The following is a 19,277-nucleotide window of genomic DNA, read 5'->3' on the forward strand; positions in this document are numbered from 1 at the left end:
CTGATGCCTTGCAAAAGGTTTCTATATGGCGTTTGAACATCTTAACACCTGTTTTATTTCCAGAAAGGGTAAAAATCTGTTCTTGTATTATTTTTGTGTTTCGTTTGTTGTCCTTTCTACGTGCCTCCGATTAGCATGGTTGGCTACGTACAGTGCGAAAGAAGTTGAAAAAGAATGGTAATATTCTTTCGTCGCAAATGGAACGGCAGGGCAATCGGGTTTATTTTGCATTGTTGATTTGTCGTGATTAGCAGTATTATAAAATTAACCATTAAAAACATTCGCTCTCATTGACTCCGATGGGAGAAACGATGTTGATTCGAGCGCCGACTCTCTCCCCCAACTCCTCACATCGATGCAATGCACCGAATCGCCAGGGCATGGAATCATTCCGGCGCTAGCGCTGTATGTAGGCCCTGGCAAATCGCGTTTAGTATTAATGTTCATTATCGTTAATGTGCCCGAGACGTCGCAAATGTGCGTTTGACTGCCCGTTATTTAAACTGTCATAGAGATGTGTGGGGCTATGTTAGCAATGTTGTTAGAGGCGATTGAGAGGTTGTGAGTGAGAGTGGCTAGTTTGGATGATGATGATGACAGCTGTCTCAAGGTTAATAAATCTGAGTGTGACAAATTATAAATGTTTTCAAGAGGCTAACAATGGTATTATTGTGATGACATAAATTAAGGCTGATATCGTTAGTAGACCTGCATCGTATGTATTAATCAGTCTGATGAAACATCAGATACATTCCATATTAACTGCTTCCGCAATGGCACCTTGAATGCGTGGGTATTGTTTACAAATCGTGAATGGTGAAGATATGATGTTTGGTGCTGGACACCCACCCACTCATCTACCACTCCGGCCTTCACAGGGTGCTACACCCCTATAGCACTCACCCCAACAGTCCGTTAAAGGCTATATACGTGACGGTGGGGGGGGGATCTTTGTCATTATGTGCAGCGGTAGACCAGCGGGTGCAGCGTGCGCTGGAAGCCCAGGACACGGAGGCGCGGGGGGGCGCTTTCCGGCTGCCCCCGCTGGCGCTGGGCTACGAGAAGCTGCTGCCCGTGCTCCGAGCCCTCAAGCTGCAGCCGTCCGTCCGGGAGCTTGCGCTGCGCTCGAACCGCGTGGGCGACGACCTGCTGTGCGAGCTGGCCGCAGCCGCGTCCACCTTGCCCGCGCTCGCCCGTCTCGACCTCTCCTCGAACGCCGTCACCCACGAGGGCCTGCGCCGGCTCGCGGAGGCCCTGGGCTCGCAGGAGGTCGTAGGAGGAGTGCTCGCATTTCAGGTACTCGCTCGCTCATGTCTTTTTTTTTTATTTGTACTTTTTTGTACATGCACGTACTTACGTATGTCTATGTTGAACTTCTTTCGCACCGTATGTAGCTACCGGCTAATCGGAGGTGCGGTGGAAGGACAACAAACGAATTGGTTATTAATATTGTTAATATGGGTGTACCCATTTATACTGCTGGGTGAACAGAGGCGGGGAGGATTAAAAAAAAATAATGCACCGTTTGTTTCAACTGCCGTGCTGGGGGATTGAACTGGTGACCTCTGGATTACAGATCCATTGTTCTAACCATTTACAGCAGGAACCAGAATAAGGTACCTTTAGCATTAATGGTTAATGCCCAAGACTCATGAAGTCAATATCAAGAGCAGCCATAGGTGCAGAAAACTACCGAGTAGTATACACGTGACAACATTCACGAATCTATATTCATACTTTTGGAGGGTCATGGCCGTTTGCATCTGCGTAATGACGTCTAACGTCATAGGTGTTATATTATGAATGAAATCCATACATCTTAATTGGTAATGTTCGATATAAACAGTATATTTATGGATAGGCTAATAGGTTATTCACATTGTTAATGAAAACCAAGGCAGACGGGAATAACCTATTGGTTTGTCATACAGCATGCTAAACTTAGAACGTCTTGCAGAAAGAAAGGAGCATTATGAATGTCATTGAAACATAGCGTTATCATAATTAGTATCTGTAGATTATTTAACGTGCTTTTCTTAAACAAATGAAATGGTCGATGCCGTAGAATGTGAAGTGTGCCAGTGCAACACAGTCGTTTAACTTTGGCTTCACATTTCTCTAATCTTACCATGGAACCCACATTTTAAGATAGGAAAGCCAATGGGCATGGGCAATTGACCCGGAGGTAAGCTTAGTGTGGTTGGCAATGGGCCCTTGTGCAAAGAATGAAATGGGTTCCTCTATACTCTTTCTTTCGGTAAAGTCACGTAGGTAGAAATAAAATCAAACAAATCATGACGTTTCGATGGCAGCACAAGCGATATTCATCAGGTGGGACAACCACAGCAAGAAAATGCTGAAGTCGGCAGGGGAGAGCTGCCATGGCAAGAGATTATATAGGTAAGAGAAGGTGGAGGAGGCAAGGGGGGAGAGAGAGAGGGGGGTGTGAGGTAGGGGGAGGGGGTTCCTCTGTTCAGTGTCCACCCCTCTTCGTAGCTGGACATTTGGGCCACTAGCATTTGGACTATGTTGCAGTTTGCACCAACTACACTTTCGATGGCTACACACCACTGTGCTCAATAGCTACTGCACCACTGTGCTCGTTAGCTACACCACTCTGCTGCTTTCGATAGCAGCTACACTGCTGTGCTGCGTCAAGCACAGTAGCTGTCGAGAGCGCAGTTGGTACAACTACATTGCTGCACTGCGCCAAGCACCTGAGATGCGGGCAATGGGAAGGATAGTATCATGTGGGAGTAGTATACAGGAGGCTGGCAAGGAGGTGGTGGTGGTGTAAAACTAAAATTAAACTGTATTTTTTTTACCAGGTAAGGCCCACTGAGCTATACCGCTCTTTTTCAGAAGCGACCTTGCTATCACAAATGATAGCTCAACAAAGCGACCACCGCGGGGAGTAAGACCTACCAAGAGAGACACGTGCTGCTCTGATGCACATTTGAGCATGGAGAGGCACTCTCTCTCACAATGAAGCTCTCGTTTTGTCCTTTTACCATCTGCGTGCGATGCTCCGCAGAGCCTGGAGGAGCTCGACCTGTCCCTGAACCCGCTGGGAGACGGGAGCTGCCAGCCGCTTGCCGAGCTGCTCTCCTGCTGCCCCTCGCTCACCTCTCTCCGCCTGCAAGCGTGCGGCTTCACGGCGCAACTGGTGCAGCATCACCGCGGCCTGCTGGAGAACGCGCTGCATCGTGAGTCGTGGTTTTTTTAAATAAAATATTTGTCTTCTTGGTTCTTTCGGTAAAGTCACGTAGAAGGGAAATAATAAAATAATAAAAAATAAAAATAATAAAATACAATTCTTACGACGTTTCAGCCACAACGCAAGCAGCCGTCCTCAGGTGAAGAACAGGTCTGTCGGAAAGACAGCGTCTGAATGAGCACCACCAAGCTTAAATATACGCTGCCAAGCTTGGTGGTGTTCATTCAGACGATGTCTTTCCGACAGACCTGTTCTTCACCTGAGGGCGGCTGCTTGCGTTGTGGCCGAAACGTCGTGAGAATTGTATTTTATTATGTTTTATTTTTATTATTTTATTATTTCCCTTCCACGTGACTTTACCGAAAGAACCAAGAAGATGAATCCCTGCAGTCACGAAAGCTTTAAATCGAAATTTAAAATATTTGTATTTCACATCCTCCCTTAAATCGTACATTGCAACATTCTGACATTCTGGACGGCATTACCAGGGGCATCGACGGTATCAGGCACACCGGACTCATCAGAGCAGGCATGGGGCGGGGGGAGGGATTTTATTTGGAAAAGGGTAGGGCCTGGGTTGGCCAGGTCTTTGCCATTCTGGGCTCAGGTATTTAAGATTGTTCTAAGGTTTAGGAATGGACCCCATGCACGTGCTGTGTTCTTCCTTGTCTCGGAGCTTATAGCTCAGGTGCTCCAGTGCTGAGATTGGGGCCTGATGAATTCAGCCATTGAGTATGGGAGGGGGGTCGTGAGTCACGTTTTAACGATTGCTGGGCCACAGGATACCCCCCTCCCCCCCCTAAAATGCCGAGTGGCCCATTGGCCCGAAACAGCTGCAAATCAAAGGCGTCACAGATAGGGGGGCATGTATGTATGTATATCTATGGGACTTTTTTGCCAGTATCAAACATGATGAACAAATAAGAATAGGTTTTAGCCTTTCTGGCGATAAAACAGGTGTTAAGATGTTCAAACACCAAATAGATATGTTTTGAAAGGCATCACGTCTGCATTAACCGCACATACTTGTATGTATGTATGTTAAACGTCTTCTCTCGCACCGTACGTAGCCAACCGTGCTCTTCGGAGGTGTGGGGGAAGGACAACAAAAATGCGGTTCTTGAATTGGCCAAAGTTATTTTAATACTTGGGAAAATAAGCACCAAGCGGCCGGTTTACAAACACAACTTCTGAAGGGCATAGCACACACTGCGCAGGTCACAAGCCTCTGTTGTTCTTGTCCCACTTGTTTAGCCAGGAAAGCCTCACTGAATCTCAAGACTGATTTTTTTTGTACGAGGGTTACTGCCAGGTTTCTTGCAGTAAGGAGGGGTGGGGGGCGATGATGCTGTGTGCAATTTCCATCGAGTAATTTGCGGGTAATTTTTCTTTCACCGTTCGATTGTTTGGCCTTTACCAGCTTTGTGTGCGAATGTGGCGACGGTTGTCACCGATACCCCTTTCGTAGTAAGAGGCAGCTGTTACAGCCTTGCAGCCATCTGCACACAGATCATCTCATTAACTTTCATGCCACTTATTGATTACTATGACATTTTATATACATTCACTCCAATTATAATCTAAAGGGAGCTTCGACCTAATTTTACATTCCACATTATGTTTAAATCCCAGGGCCAAAAGTCTTTCAATCCATCATTCCCAGTCTTGACATTGTTTTTTTTCCTTTATTCTGGTTTCATCCATTTGGCGCACTGAGAAGGAAATTAGCACCGGTCAATTTTTCTTCACAAGGCACAAACCACATTTGTGTCACTTGTGTCAATGCAAAATAAATAAGCAGGTAGTAAGTAGACCTCCTTCACATATTACTGTTTCACACATATCTTTAGCCACACAGCCTTCTGGGAATGACTCTTTTTCAACAACCATGGTTCGATAGAAGTGAACTTTTCAACCAGTTTGGACATTCAATGTCTCATTAGCAGAGCCAGGCCTCCACTGCACAATATTGTGAGTCCTCGGGTGTGATTCATATAGCATTTTACTCCGCTCTTTTATGGAATTCCAGAAATAAGTTGTTTTGTAAATTATCTTTGTGTTCAACCACGGTCTCTCAAAAGAGACTTTTATCTCAGTAGATACTTACCTATAAATGAAAACGTTAACATTTCCTTTAGTTTGCACTCCTTTCTTGTTTTTGCATTGTTCGTTGTTGTAAATTTTTGACCCCCCCCCCCCTACTAGACATCTGTGAAAAAAAGAGCTTTATAGCTCATAGGATTCCTCCTTCAGTATAAATAAAGATTCTGAAATCCGAAGTACTATTTGCGTTTCTGCGGCTCATTTAAGACAGGAAAACTGCTTGTTTTAAACTCCCGTCTGCGTGCAATGGCAAACCAAAAAAATCTTCCCGTGCAAAAAAATGTTGATTTTGTTTTTATTTAATGCCTCTCTAGGTGTGAATCGACTCCGGAGCGTGGTGTTGTCCCACAATGCACTGGGCTCAAGCGGCGTCGATCTGTTCGTGCGGAGCGCGCCGAGCCAGCGCCTCGCTCGGCTCGAGGTGTCCGCCGTGACGGTCGGCCCCGGCGACCGCCTCGCCCTCGATCCCGTCTGCAAGATCCTTCACCAGGTGGCCACGCGTTGCACTGCTTCACCAAACCTCGTTTGCGTTTCACGTAGTAGGGCGCCTCTCAACTCGGGTCTCTTTGACCGTAGCTTGCAAAAACGACGACGCGCAATGGAATGGTGTGCCGGTTGGCAAGGGGTGCGTGCGATGGAAACGTGTTGACAGAGATGGAGGGGGGTACTTAGGGAGCACGAAAGGGGAAGTGTAGAGACAGGAAGGAGTGGAGGGGCGAGGGGAGGGGAGAGAAGAGGAAGAGAATGGGCAATAGAGTGGAGGCAAGGCTTTCACACTGGGTTGCTTATGAAAAGGTCTCGTCAAGGCGCATATAAATCGTCACACGAACTTCGGTCATCCTCGCAGCAGCTTCGAACTAAGGCGGTCACTGCATCGCGCGCTTTCAGATGCCATTCTGTGGCCGTCTGGAACGCTCTCCGATATTCGGATGCCACTCGATCTATGCACTTTTAAAAATAGATTGAAAACTAATTTCTTTAGAACCGATTTTTGTGTTTAGTTAGTTGTCCTTCCCCCTGCACTTCCGATGAGCATGTTTGGCTATGTACGGTGCGAAAGGAGTTCAACATACATACAAGAAAACACGTTAAGTGACCTGCGCATTGTGAACATGCCACTACAAGTGAGTAGGTGGGACTACCTTTCACAAAATGCATTCTAAAAGGGTCAAAGCAGAAAGGTTCTTGGCTCTGATCTGGTAGAAGCAATCTCTCAACCCTCAGAATAAACCCCAAGTGTTTTTCCTGTCGGCTCGCTTCCCTTCATTCTAAAGATTATTGAAACTTCAAACAATAAAAAAAAAGTACCTTTCTTTTTTTAATCTTCAACAATTCACACTGACCAGCATGATGAAGTATGACCATATTCCCCAAATTAAAGACACGATGTACAGAGGCTTCCATCGAGCAGTGGATTGAACATGCGCAAAAAATGGTGATTATTGTAATAAACATGCACATATAAATAGCAATGGTCGTATTCCTCATCATTATTAATCATATTGATACCTGCTACGTCTATAATGATATAGCAGGAAACAATCCTTTTTTAGTTACTAGTCTGCAAGGGATGATGTCGATGGATTAGTTATGAGCACGTCGAGCGTCATCACATAGCCATATGGTCTCGTGACAAAGGTCTTTGTTGGCTGATGATAATGAGATGGGCATGCTCAAACTGATTGGGAATTTACGACAGGGATGACTCCTCCCTTTAGAGCCTTTGCAAATCCTAACGTTTTTATCGTAATTATATTTCTGAAGCTGCACCAAATTTCAGCTTCGTTTTTTTATTTCGAAGAATGTCTTGCGTAACTTTATTTCTGAAGCTGTCCTTTGATGGAGTGCCATGTGGCATTGCGTGATATAAAATTGTGTATTTGGGTGTTTTTGTTTAACTTACGCATTTTTAAATGTCATTTGTTGTTTTCAGAATAAGTAAAAAAAATAAGTCTGGGCTCTCTGCTTGCCTGGGTGAAAAGCGGGGCCGTGTCTCTCCCCGTCCTGGCTAGCTTGCTCTACTCTTTTCATAAATGCATTTGTATGAATAAACCAGTTCGTTCAGTAATTGTAAGAGAAAAATATTTTACTATTGCTGCGGTTTTAAGTCGGGCAATGATTTGAATAATAAACAATGTCTAGGAAATTCGTTTTCAGCGGTCCATAGCATTTGACTCTGTTGCATATGAAATCCTGCCATCTGTTCTCGTACTTATTGACCGTTTACGTCTGCCAGTTAATCTGGCGATCGGGCGGTGTGTCCCAGTGACCGGTGGAAATGCGTAGAACATCAGTACTCTGATAAATATTTGTATCCAATTGTTATTATGATTGTTCCTGGGCTATTAAGAAATTAACCAAATCTAGAGATCAATCTACGTTATTAATTGTGACAACACTTTAAATCCCACACCTAATAATCGGTAATAGTGACTTCTTCTTCTTGGTTCTTTCGGTAAAGTCACGTAGAAGGGAAATAATAAAATAATAAAAATAAAACATTATAAAATACAATTCTCACGACGTTTCGGCCACAACGCAAGCAGCCGTCCTCAGGTGAAGAACAGGTCTGTCGGAAAGACAGCGTCTGAATATAGTGACTTACTTGCTCCTATTCATCCCCTATGGGACATAAGCTGCAATCAGCTCTCTCCATGTCTTCCTGTCTCAATCTTAACACAGACAGGACACGAACTCATTTTGCTTCACTGTCATCTTCTGATCACTCTGCAGCGCATCGGGTTTAGCATTTCCACAGCAATGATGTAGAGACCCAGCAATGTTGCCTGTAAATGCTTGGATCGCCAGCGTGTATACCACCCACACCCATTGTTATCATCATCATCAACAACAACTCGTTGAAGTGGGTTGTGGTGGTTACAAGACTCAGTATTACTCAGCCATAAAAATAATATAAATTTATCGCCACAAGTGCATGAACCGCAGATAAAATAGATTAACATGTTAAGCTTGGAATTGTATTTTTAGTGCACGTTTGTCACAGGTAAATTATCCCAAAGCAACTGAAGAATTGCTACCGCCCCCCCCCCCTCCTCATTTAAGTTGTTCATATTTTTCAATTAGAATTTATTGAGTGGAATGTGGAAATCCAGTAGGGGTTAACACTATGCATTGATTCATCAACCAATATTGATTCCCACGATACATGCACCCGCTCGCATGTGAAAGGAAATAATGTTTTTTAAACATTCTTTTTGGCAAATTAAACTCGAGCGATACGCTGGCGTTTCACTTCTCTAACCGGACAGAGCAAACAACAAAAGTGCACAAAATGCGAGAAGGGATAAGGCAGGAGACGATATAAAATGAGACAAATATACAAATTAATTCTTCAATCACATCACAGCCGTGGATCGTGACAATCCATCTAATCGCCGTGGGGGTGGGGTGGGTGTGCAGGGGGTGGGGAATCAAACACCACACCTGCAGAATGCGATGTGAAGCCACTAAAAATTCAATTGTGAGTCATTCCATGCAGAGCCTTACCCGGCTTTCAAAAGCCAAAACCTCACCACCTTTCATAACGGCGACTTAGAACAGGATACTACTTGAGTCCGCTATTGGATATTTCAGCAATTACCCTTTGAGCTGGAGAGGTTTGCATTTGTGTCCAACCACTCTTTGGGAAAAAAACAATTATTCCTGAAATACATTGATGTTCAAGTTATAAAATGTAAGGCTTTGTTGGACTCTTCAGTGAACGTGAAGTATGTATACGAATAGCAAAAACAAAGAGTCCTTACACTGCTGTTGGGCAAGTGCAGTTCATAAACACTTTGTCATCTTTGACCCTCTGGTATTCACACACTGTATGTAGCGTGCATAACCTGAATGAGTCCCAAAGGAGGTTAACATACAATTTGTGTTATTTTCGTAAATTTCCAGTGGTGTTCTTAGCAAAAAAAATAAAAATCTCATTCGTATTGTTAAAACAACAGCACAATTCATGAAGAAATTAGACCGCCACTGCCCGTAAATAATGTAAATGAAGTGCACAAATAGCGATGCACACACTGCCCCCAACGTGATGTTCACACACGGCGTTGAGCTGCAGCATTATTAAACTCGACCGCTTGAGACACCTGTCTACGGCTCGGCGATCGTTGAATTTCCACCGCTGGCTCAGGGATGGAAACAGGAAGTCAGCACCAATGCCTCAATGCTCATATGAGCAGGAAACCACTCACTTTTTCTCAGTTTCGTGGCCATGTTACAGATGTATGCACTGACGTAAAGGAATACATTCAATGGCACATATTGCCCTGCTTTCGTGTGATTTGTTTAAAGAATTGTTTTATTTCATATTCTTTTCATTTTAAAATGCATTTTAATTTGTATTCAACAAACAAATCGGTCGACAGGTATGACATGCTCGGCAATGTTTTACATATAAAAACACCACCGCTCGATATCGGCATGGGTCAGATTTGTCCAAAAGTTGGTGTGTAATTTAACAGCTCATAAAATATCCATCAAAAGGTGCCATTCTTGAATCTTAAGTCCCTTTATCCTGTATCTCCCATGGGCCCTCCCAGCGGTGCCTCATTCTCAAGGTCTGACCTATTGCATAATCCAGTATCTACCAGAGGCAATAATGTGAAAAATAGATGTTCGCTCGCATGTGACTGCATTCATTTGAGCGTAATCCCGCGAGTTTTGAAGGGGAAAACATTCTACCATCATTTCGAACAGGTTTGCCATACCCTTAATAATGAATGCTATGTATTCAACATGTTTGGCACAAAGAAACAAACAAACAATTGAATATTTCCCGCGGCAAGAACAAAAACAACTCCATGCTTTGTTACCACCGCATGAACTTTGCGAAACATTTGCTGCATGACTGAATGTCGAGTTGCAAACAAGAGGCAATATACAATATTCACTGCGAGAGTTCCTGTTCCAATTGTTAATCCTGTGACGGAAATCAATGCTCCTAATAATAATGAAATAATGCTGGCATCCGGCCTTTAAAAAGGGTTGTCCCAAGGCACTGCTGCTATGAAATCAAAACGAAAGCACAGAGGTTGACGCATTCATGGTTAAAAAGGGGGAAATCATATTTCTTTACATTCCACCCCTGGACGTTCCAAGTTTATCCATCACGAGCCACGATCAGTGGCAGGAGGATTGCAGGACCCTAGTGGAGTGCAGGTCCCATATGAGAGTGAACCTGAAGTTACTTTCCCACGTTGCCCTGCTGTTCAAGAAAAAAAAAATGTCTTATATTTTTTAAGGTTAGTGGTTTAATCTGAAAGTGAGTGTTCAGTGTTGAGCTTGAGTGGTGTTTTGTGTGTTCTCTTCGTGTCTCTGCAGTGTTTTATTAAATATGTGTAAATATCCATAATATGCTCTAAAGAAAGCTCTTTCTGGTGTGGACCAATCAGTTTCAAAGACAGTGGGTATATTACCAGAGCATGTTTTTGTTTGCATGTTCACCACAAGTATGTGTGGTTAGTGCATACATGATTCCTTGCAAAAGGTTTCTGTTTGGTGTTTTAACATCTTAACACCTGTTATATTGCCAGTTCTTTTAAGTTAGTTTTGTTTGACCAGGTGAGAACTCTCGAATCAAGGATATTCTGCTTCGTGACAGTGACCTGGGTGAGCCACCAAAATGGCAAAAACAAAACAAACAAAATAAAGTTTAGCAAATAAAATAAATATTGCACACACATGTTAAATAATAGATTCCGTGTAGCGGCAAGTAGGCTTGGTTAGATTATTTTTGGACACGTGCAGGAACATTAAACAGATATGTGAGGTCACTGTTGTACTCATGTCAACAATCAATTCCAACCTTAGATCTCTCCATACTTATTTGCAGATGTTTCAGCCTTTTGCTCCATTCTTTTCGTTAACGTCCATTGTCTCCGATCCGTACGTCATAGCTGGCACTGTGCAGGCACCAATGGTATGCTGCTTTTTGATTTTACCGTCGTCAATACAATGATCCACATCGTTTTTGGCATGGGCCACGTGGGTAGGTTTATGCCAAATTTCTTCTCATTATCCCTCCACCACCCTGACAGAATTGTCACGATGACAAAGACGGTATTCACACGTGCCAATGTATTGATTAAATGCTAATCAATGGTGATAATTTTGCCATTAATCAGCCACCTGGCCCACGTCAAAACAGATATGGATCGCTCTGCTTTTTTAATACATTTAATTATAAAGAGGTGTTATTTGCCACAACATGAGGCAGTGCTTTTTGGAAAACTGTATTTCTTAATTAATTAGGGTTAAGCAGCCGTTACACAGATGAATGGATGTCAACATTGGTATTATCTCACCTAGGAGTCGTGTGCATTAACTCACCTGGACATCTCCTCCAACAACCTCAACGATGCCTCGCTGCGGGAACTCAGCCGGTAAGCGTGAGCTTGAGGACGGGAGTGCGTGAGCATATGTTGCGTTGCAGTGTCTACGCATGGCATGTTGCGTTGTTTTATGGAACAGATAAACCAAATGCTTTTCGGCACTGCCATTTACATAATGGTCACATGTTACCATATAGATATTTTTTATAAATGCACGAACACGATAGTAATAATATATTCCTGACTCTTAAACAGATAATACCTACGTTTATGTTTAACTAGCTTTACTACCCCGGCTTCGCCCGGGACTTAATTCACCACGTCCGGCCACCTTTGTCTCCCCAGTGGCGATGTTCACACACCACACCAGTTAATTGTTTGAGGCTGAGTGGACCTAGGGGTGGCCGTGAGCGGGAGTCGAACTCGGGTCGCCGGGTTCGTAGCGCAGCGCGCTAACCGCTACACAACAATGCGTTACGCTTCCACATGCGCGGGTCACATGACAGATTTTACGTCACAGCTCACTTGCTGTGCAAAAAATATACAGTATGCATTATTGAGCTCCCCCGCCCCAAAAAAAAAAGTGTATTTTTATAATTTTTGCATCGTGTACAGTCTGGAAAGTACCCACATGGCAAATTTCCAGTTTGTTGCATGTCGGGAAATCCGCTAAACATTTTGAACAGACACACATATTCACAACTTTGCCTTTTTATATATATTCAGATGATAAAAGGGTCACAACATTAGCTCACTGAGTCCACTTAACTTTTTGCGTGTTGAACATTGTTAACATTGTATAGTAGTATCCTTGCTTGTGCTGTTGTTTGGGGTGAATTCAATCTGTCAGTGGTTCGCAGTCAATGAAATGATTACTGTTTTTCGGGAAGTCAACAGTGGTTAAGAGCACACCAGCAATTGATGTAATAATAATAATTAAATTTTCTATAGCTTCATGCAATTGCATACCACAATGCTGCACATCAATTATCCAGTTGCGTACACAGATAATACAAAAACAAACCCCACTACTTAGCAAAAAAAAAACGAATACATGAATAACGAGAAAAATACACTTAAGAAAAAAAAATCGCAGAGAAAATAAATGAAAATAAATAAATCCGTTCGGTCTCCATACCCCAGACCACAATTCCAACATTTCGCCGGATTTTGTAATTCTCTTGTTTCGCGATGGCGCACCAGTGGCTGCGTTCGTAAACGTTTCTCTGTACTTTTGGGGGAGTGCCTGTGCCTTGAAATGCACTTACAACACTCTAAATGACGGCAATGTATTATTTTAATGCGACCTCCATGATGTCTGTAAACAAAAGAAGCACATTACCAAGCAAACTGTGACGCATTGGCGCCGGTCGTTGCGAGCACTCGTGTTAGAACGTTTGGGCTCGCAGGCATTCGTAGAAAATGCATTAGGCATTTGGCATCATCGATAACGCATCTGCGTTATCCATGCACACCCATGAATGTGTATGGCGCCACCTTCCCTCCGTAATACAAAGGAAGCAGAGTGCTTTTAGTGACGATGGCGCACACGATAAGTGTAAGGGTGAATTTGATAGATGTGAAGATGACAATTATATTCCGAGAAAGATCAAATATATGCTAATATAGAGAATTAACATGCGCGTGTAGTTTTCTAATTCATCTTATAAGTACGTTCTAGTTGATGATGCTGATGATGGACTTCCTCAACAAATTATATATAAACAAGAGGGAAGCTTATTTCTCGCAAAAAAGTACAGACAGGTTTCCCCACAAACACGCTTTGTTGACAAACGGGAAGGATGTTTGTTTGCTAATGTGGACACACGAATCCATCTCGGCTATTGGCTCGGCAATGTGGACAATTTCAAGGCCGATCCACTCGGCATTGATATCACACCAAGGCGACGATCAGCTTCACTCATCGGCAATAGAAATATGAGTGTTTTAGAGCTTATGACATTATTTCGTAAAAACAGAAATTTAGAGTTATTTATTGCGCCCCGGGTGCTAGCCTTCTCCGTGGAACGTTGGCACTTCGCTGTACATCTTCGCTTTTTCACCGTTGCTTAAGAACACGCGCTTTTGCCCGTTTCAAAACCAAGTCGTTTGCGTGCGCAAAAGTTGGTTCTTGTCATAGCTGAGGTCTTATCTCCGAATGATCTTTTCAATGAAGACTCTGACGTTTATTTGAACTTTTTACTCCGCAAAAAGGGCCAGACAGCAGCCCCCCATAGAGCGTTAATAAAATAATAACACATGTAAATTTTAATTATATTACTGTACTTTGTAGAAGAGGTTTTGCTGTTCAATGCCCCCTCTCCCACCATTTTAACTCCTCCGACTCACCAGCGGAGTAATGTGATTTCGAAAGAGCACGTTAGATTAATTGACACTTAATTTTGTGATGCGCGCACTAAGACTGAAGTAAGTTAGTCAGGCCACAAAGTTCAGTCGCGATGCTGCCCGAGGTGCAGCAGTACGACAACCACAAGCGCGGGCAGCATCAGCTGCTTATTCTCACACACCACTTTGAAGACCTTGTCCGTGTGAACTTTATCCTGTGCACACATTTGTCTTCCCAATATGCATCTCACTACGCATTAGAAATATTTTTCTTTTACTAAATTTTTTCATTTTCTTCCTTTAAATAGGCTGTTACTGTCTTTATTACGTGTGTGGGTAGTATTGTAAATATAATGTGTACTGTAACCGGTGAAATATGTAGACGTAAGAGTGAGGTTCGATAGCTTGCGCTTCCGAACCCCAACCATTGCCTTTACTTCTTGTGGGAAAATTATGATTACTGTACATGTTTTTTCGCGCTACGCGCCATTTTTCAACAACACAACCCCCGCGTAAAACGAGAGGTAGCCGTACAGGGATGCGTCAACGTTTAGGTGTTCTACGAATGCGCGCTGTGCGACTGTAATGTGGTTTGGCTTTGCCCCTGTTGATTTTTTTTACTTTTTACTCACCCGCGGTCCCTTCCCTACAGGACATTGGTGCAGAACAAGTCTCTCACCTGGCTGGACCTGTCTGGAAACCCGGACGTCACCTGCTGCGGGCTCGACATCCTCCTGGGGGCGTTACGTGAGCGGGCTAAGGGGCTCGAATACCTCAACCTCACCGGTATGCAGACGCACGCAAAACTAGTCTACCGACGTACACACACACAAAGACGAAAAGTCCGTGAGCGCAGAGCAAGATATTTCGTTTGCCCGTACCGCCTGCCGTAGCGTAACTTTAGCGGTCCCAACATATATATAGTTATTTAGATATGGGCAATTTGTGTCGTAATCGTTTTAAATTAGTGGGTTTATCAAATAGTTCACTCGTGGCGAGTAATATTCACCGATTGCCAAGTGGCTCTTCGTTGCACCGCTTAGCCATTTAGCAATCCAATATTGGGTGAAGTCCTCCCAAGGTGTTTTGGTCACAGCGGTTGTTTTGGTCATAATTCACCACGCCAGTCAGTGCAGGCTGGTAATGGAGGTTCCCGCGGGCCGGTTGAGATGTATCACTCGGCGTCGCCCTTAGGGGATTGAACTTGCGTGAACGAGTGCGTGAACTTGTGTGAACGAGTGCGTGAACGAGTGCCGTGACTGCATAGAGGGTGCCACAGTGGGGAGATGTGAACTACCTTCTCTGGTATACAGGAGGTTGCGGGTTCGATCCCGACGCTGACGCCTGTGCATTTAGAGTTTGGCATGTTCTCTCTCCCCGTGGTAGTGTGGATCTTTCTCCGGGTTCACCGGTTTTTCCCTCCACATTTTAAAAGATGCTTTTAGAGTAATTGGCTGCTATAAATGTACACACGATAAGCCACTTCGTTGGGCAATCATTTGTGAAAAAGAGCTATATAGCTCAGTGGGTCTTACATAGTAAAAAAAATACAAATTGTAAAGTATTTAAATTTAGTTTTAGTATATATTCTGCTGTGATTGGTCATCACGTTGGCATGACATTATTATTATTAAATAATTACAGGGAGACTCCGTATTGGTTGAGAATATAGCTGGAATCTATTTTTTTATTGACAGCACCAACTCACGGATCCCGTGCATTGTTAGAAACTGAATTATACAACGGGCCCTCGTAATGCGAGCATCGTACAGAGACCGGTTTTTACACACGGGTAAATGCACAACTCTGTATTCACGGACACTGACACAAATCATCATGTGCAAACACGCGCCACTTTATTAAAAGTCACACGCGCGTAGGGGAACACGCGCATGCACACACATAACATTTGCGTGCCTTTAATTTGCTGTCGGTGAAATAGCCACGCGCTGTGCCGTCAAGTTAATGACAATCAATGCGGTTCTAAAAAATGTTTTTTTTTTTATCATCGGATAGTACGTCCGTAGAGGTTGCAAGCTTAAAGGAAGCGAATGAGAATTGGAGGTGTCACATATACGCTGGAAATGTGTGTTTTTTTTTAAGTAGTAATTTTTGTGTTCGTGTTGTTGCTTAGCCTATTTGATGGACGTAATTGTTTTTATTTCTGCCATTATATTCAGTAAATTGCAAATGTTTTATCTCATCTCATCACATCACCGGTTTATGTAATAGGTGCTGTGCACGTAATTTTTTCTTCCAACTTTACTGTTTTTGTTGAAATATATTTAATTCACAAGCTCTTACGTTGTTTTTAAAATAGGACAATAATCTCCCATTCGACAACGATGAACATTCAGTTGGATAATTATTGGATTTTTTTGCACAAAATAAAATCACAACTTTAATCATGAACACTACTTTACAACAGACTATTATATAGTAAGTAGGCTCTGGTGTATTTGCAACAGTCATTGAGCACAACGATTGATTGACACCAGTAGATTGTTTTTTTTTACGTTGTGGTGAATTGTTATGCCCTTTAGTGTCTGTAGGGGCAATGTGGCACACAAATCAATTGCCATCGATTTTTGCTCCGTGATTCGTTGCCAGTGTCTTGAGCTTAAGTCTCAGTATTTATCAGTGAATTGACGTATCATTACACCTTACGTCATGTCATTGCTCGAGATCAAGGGTGGTTGACGTGGCCTAACAGTAGCGTCCTCACTGCTAAATCGCAGAGTTTCACGGTGCGAATTTTGGCGGCTGACCTGGTTAATACTGCGGGTGTGTAACAGCCGTGACTGTTCTACGCGCCGTCAGCTTCACAGTGGACATTGAAAAGATCCCCGTGACGTCATTCGCAAGAGCAGAAAATTCACCTGCGAATGTTTATATTGGGATTATGCGCAGAAATCATCGCCCCCCCCCCCCCTTACTGTCAGACGAATGCCCCAGGTCACCCTTGAAAATGAGGCTCGTGTTGGTCTCTTGATATCTCACCCGGTCAAACTAAATCAACTTGAAACCCTGACTTTAGAGTGTGGTGCCTCTAACACTGGAGCATCTGAGCAAAGTGGACTTTGCATGATTTCGAGTTGACGTGGACAGTTTTTCGTTTCGGCAGATGCTGCATCGTGAGCAAAACTGTAACATAAACGGATTTCAATTGGATTAGGTTATCAATCTGGACTACAGATTTTTTTCACAAAACCAAGAACATTGGCTCACAATTGCGTGACCGTAGTTACGTACCGCGAGCCATTTCCTGGGCGATGCCATACCTGGACATCTGTGAAAAGGGCTTCATAGCTCATCGGATTCCTCCAGTATAAATATTCTGATTCTATGTATCAATTCCATGTTTGTGTTTTGACAAAACCTCTTTGTGCGCAATTGCATACATTGACAAAGCTTTTCAAGGTTCAGAAAAAAAGCCACAATACTTTTCCACGTTACAAAGGGCATATTTTTTTACAGGACGTGGCTCAATTTTGGCCGAAAAATTGTAAGTACGTGACCCCCGCCCTCCCGGTTTAGATGGCGGACATGAATTGATTTTTGTTGAGAACAAAAAAGGGGGCAGTTTTGACGTCGGGATTGTCTGACAAGAGGAATTTGCAAAATGGGGGGGCATTGCTTTTTGAGACAAAACGCTCAAGAGCTTGTGTTTATTTTTAATTACAAATTAATGGGCAGATGCTGAAATAGGTTTCTTTACTCCCCCCACCATTCAGAAATAAATACTCTATTCAGTGCAAATTAGCTTCTGTTATCAAAACGTGGGCGGATATGGGAATGTATGAGAGAACATTTTAATATAAGGCACACAATATAAGGAATTCAAGCCGTGCTTTGTGCCCGGAGAGCATCGCCTCCATCCTTATTGCAGCGACGTCTGGGCTACACACAGGAGATGCCCTATTGATGACCAGCAATGTACAGCGGCTCCGTGAGCTTTTTATTTTCCACACGTGACCCCACAGGAGACGTTACTGGGGGAGAAGTCAGCAGTGGTTGTCCTTTGGATGGACTCAGACCCCGCCATCAGAATGGGGAATTTCCACCACTGGCTCAGCGCTGTAAACATGAGATAAGCACCATGGTCACGGTGACTTTTTTGAATGATGATTCATCGTTTTGTTTTGCTTGTTTACCCTGTGGTCGATGTAGTCCCTTATTATTATTATCACGTGATAAGCCACTTCGTTACGCAATCGGCCACTTCGTTGGGCAATCATTTGCGGTCAGGTCGCTTCTGAAAAATAAGCTCATAGCTCAGTTTGCTTTACCTGATAAAATAGAAATAATCTTTTGTAAAATAATGTAGTTTATAAAAGGAAATTAGTTATTTATAAAACATTTTTTACATTTAAAAAATATATTTTTTGTGATTTGTTTACCTTTCCCATACTTTGCACTCCTGTAATTTTGATGTTGTAACTTTCTAACCCGCCCCTACTGGACATCGGTGAAAAAGAGCGTCATAGCTCATCAGATTCCTCCAGTGTAAACACAGATTCTGATGATGTTTTGTCAGTCCCTAAACGTATTTGTAAATCTATAGGAGTCTGCGATTAACAGAACTAATCGAGGAAGTTTTGGTCCCTGAGAACAACCAGATTTATGAGCAAATAAAATGATGGATAAGAGACATTTTATACTTGAAATACATTTTGTTTAGACCAGTAAAAGCACTCCTTAGGCCGATACTTATTGCATTTACGCACTTAATATTCAAAGTACATCAGGCAATCTGAAAACATTTGAATCGTTTATCATCCCCACTGGAAAGTCAAAGAAAATATTTTGCTCTCTGCAATGTGCAATTGTAAGATGAAACAATCGTACTGTGCACAGCGTTATATTATTGGTTCTTTCGGTAAAGTCACGTAGAAGGGAAATAATAAAATAAAAATACAAATATAGAACAATTTTTATTATTCTGTATTTTTATTATTTCCCTTCTACGTGACTTTACTGACAGAACCAATAATATGAATCCCTGCAGTCACGAAAGCTTTAAATCAAAATTGTGCACAACATTGTTTATATTTATTCTTTTTGCTCAAACGTACGCTTTTTTTTTAAGTGTGGACCCCCGGAGCGCATCGTTACCCGGAATAAGAACTCCACGAGTCCCAAGGCTGCTGGTGTTGAGGTCGAGTCATCCTGAGGGGCATCCCGACGATCGGGTCGGCTACGGGAAAGAGTAGCAATAGTTTACATGTGTGAGACAGATGGGCACGGGTATATTCAATGCGGGA

At 43.0% G+C, this 19,277-nt stretch overlaps 2 protein-coding genes across 2 annotated transcripts in view; one reads left to right on the top strand and one right to left on the bottom strand.

The window, feature by feature from the left end:
- LOC144735177 (carbonic anhydrase 2-like) overlaps positions 1-19,277 on the bottom strand; it is a 527,023-nt gene that overhangs the window by 377,010 nt on the left and 130,736 nt on the right. The gene's annotated exons all lie outside the window — the stretch shown is intronic.
- The window catches only part of TONSL (tonsoku like, DNA repair protein), a 70,862-nt gene that overhangs the window by 47,551 nt on the left and 4,034 nt on the right, over positions 1-19,277 (top strand). The window contains exons 24-28 of the mRNA XM_078617470.1: positions 968-1,296; positions 3,035-3,206; positions 5,635-5,810; positions 11,645-11,718; positions 14,666-14,799. Coding sequence (XP_078473596.1) covers positions 968-1,296; positions 3,035-3,206; positions 5,635-5,810; positions 11,645-11,718; positions 14,666-14,799 — 885 coding nt within the window. The remainder of the gene's footprint in view (positions 1-967; positions 1,297-3,034; positions 3,207-5,634; positions 5,811-11,644; positions 11,719-14,665; positions 14,800-19,277) is intronic.

Source organism: Lampetra planeri, chromosome 54, assembly GCF_965212315.1.
Source record: "Lampetra planeri chromosome 54, kcLamPlan1.2.h2, whole genome shotgun sequence".
In the NCBI taxonomy this organism is placed as follows: domain Eukaryota; kingdom Metazoa; phylum Chordata; class Hyperoartia; order Petromyzontiformes; family Petromyzontidae; genus Lampetra; species Lampetra planeri.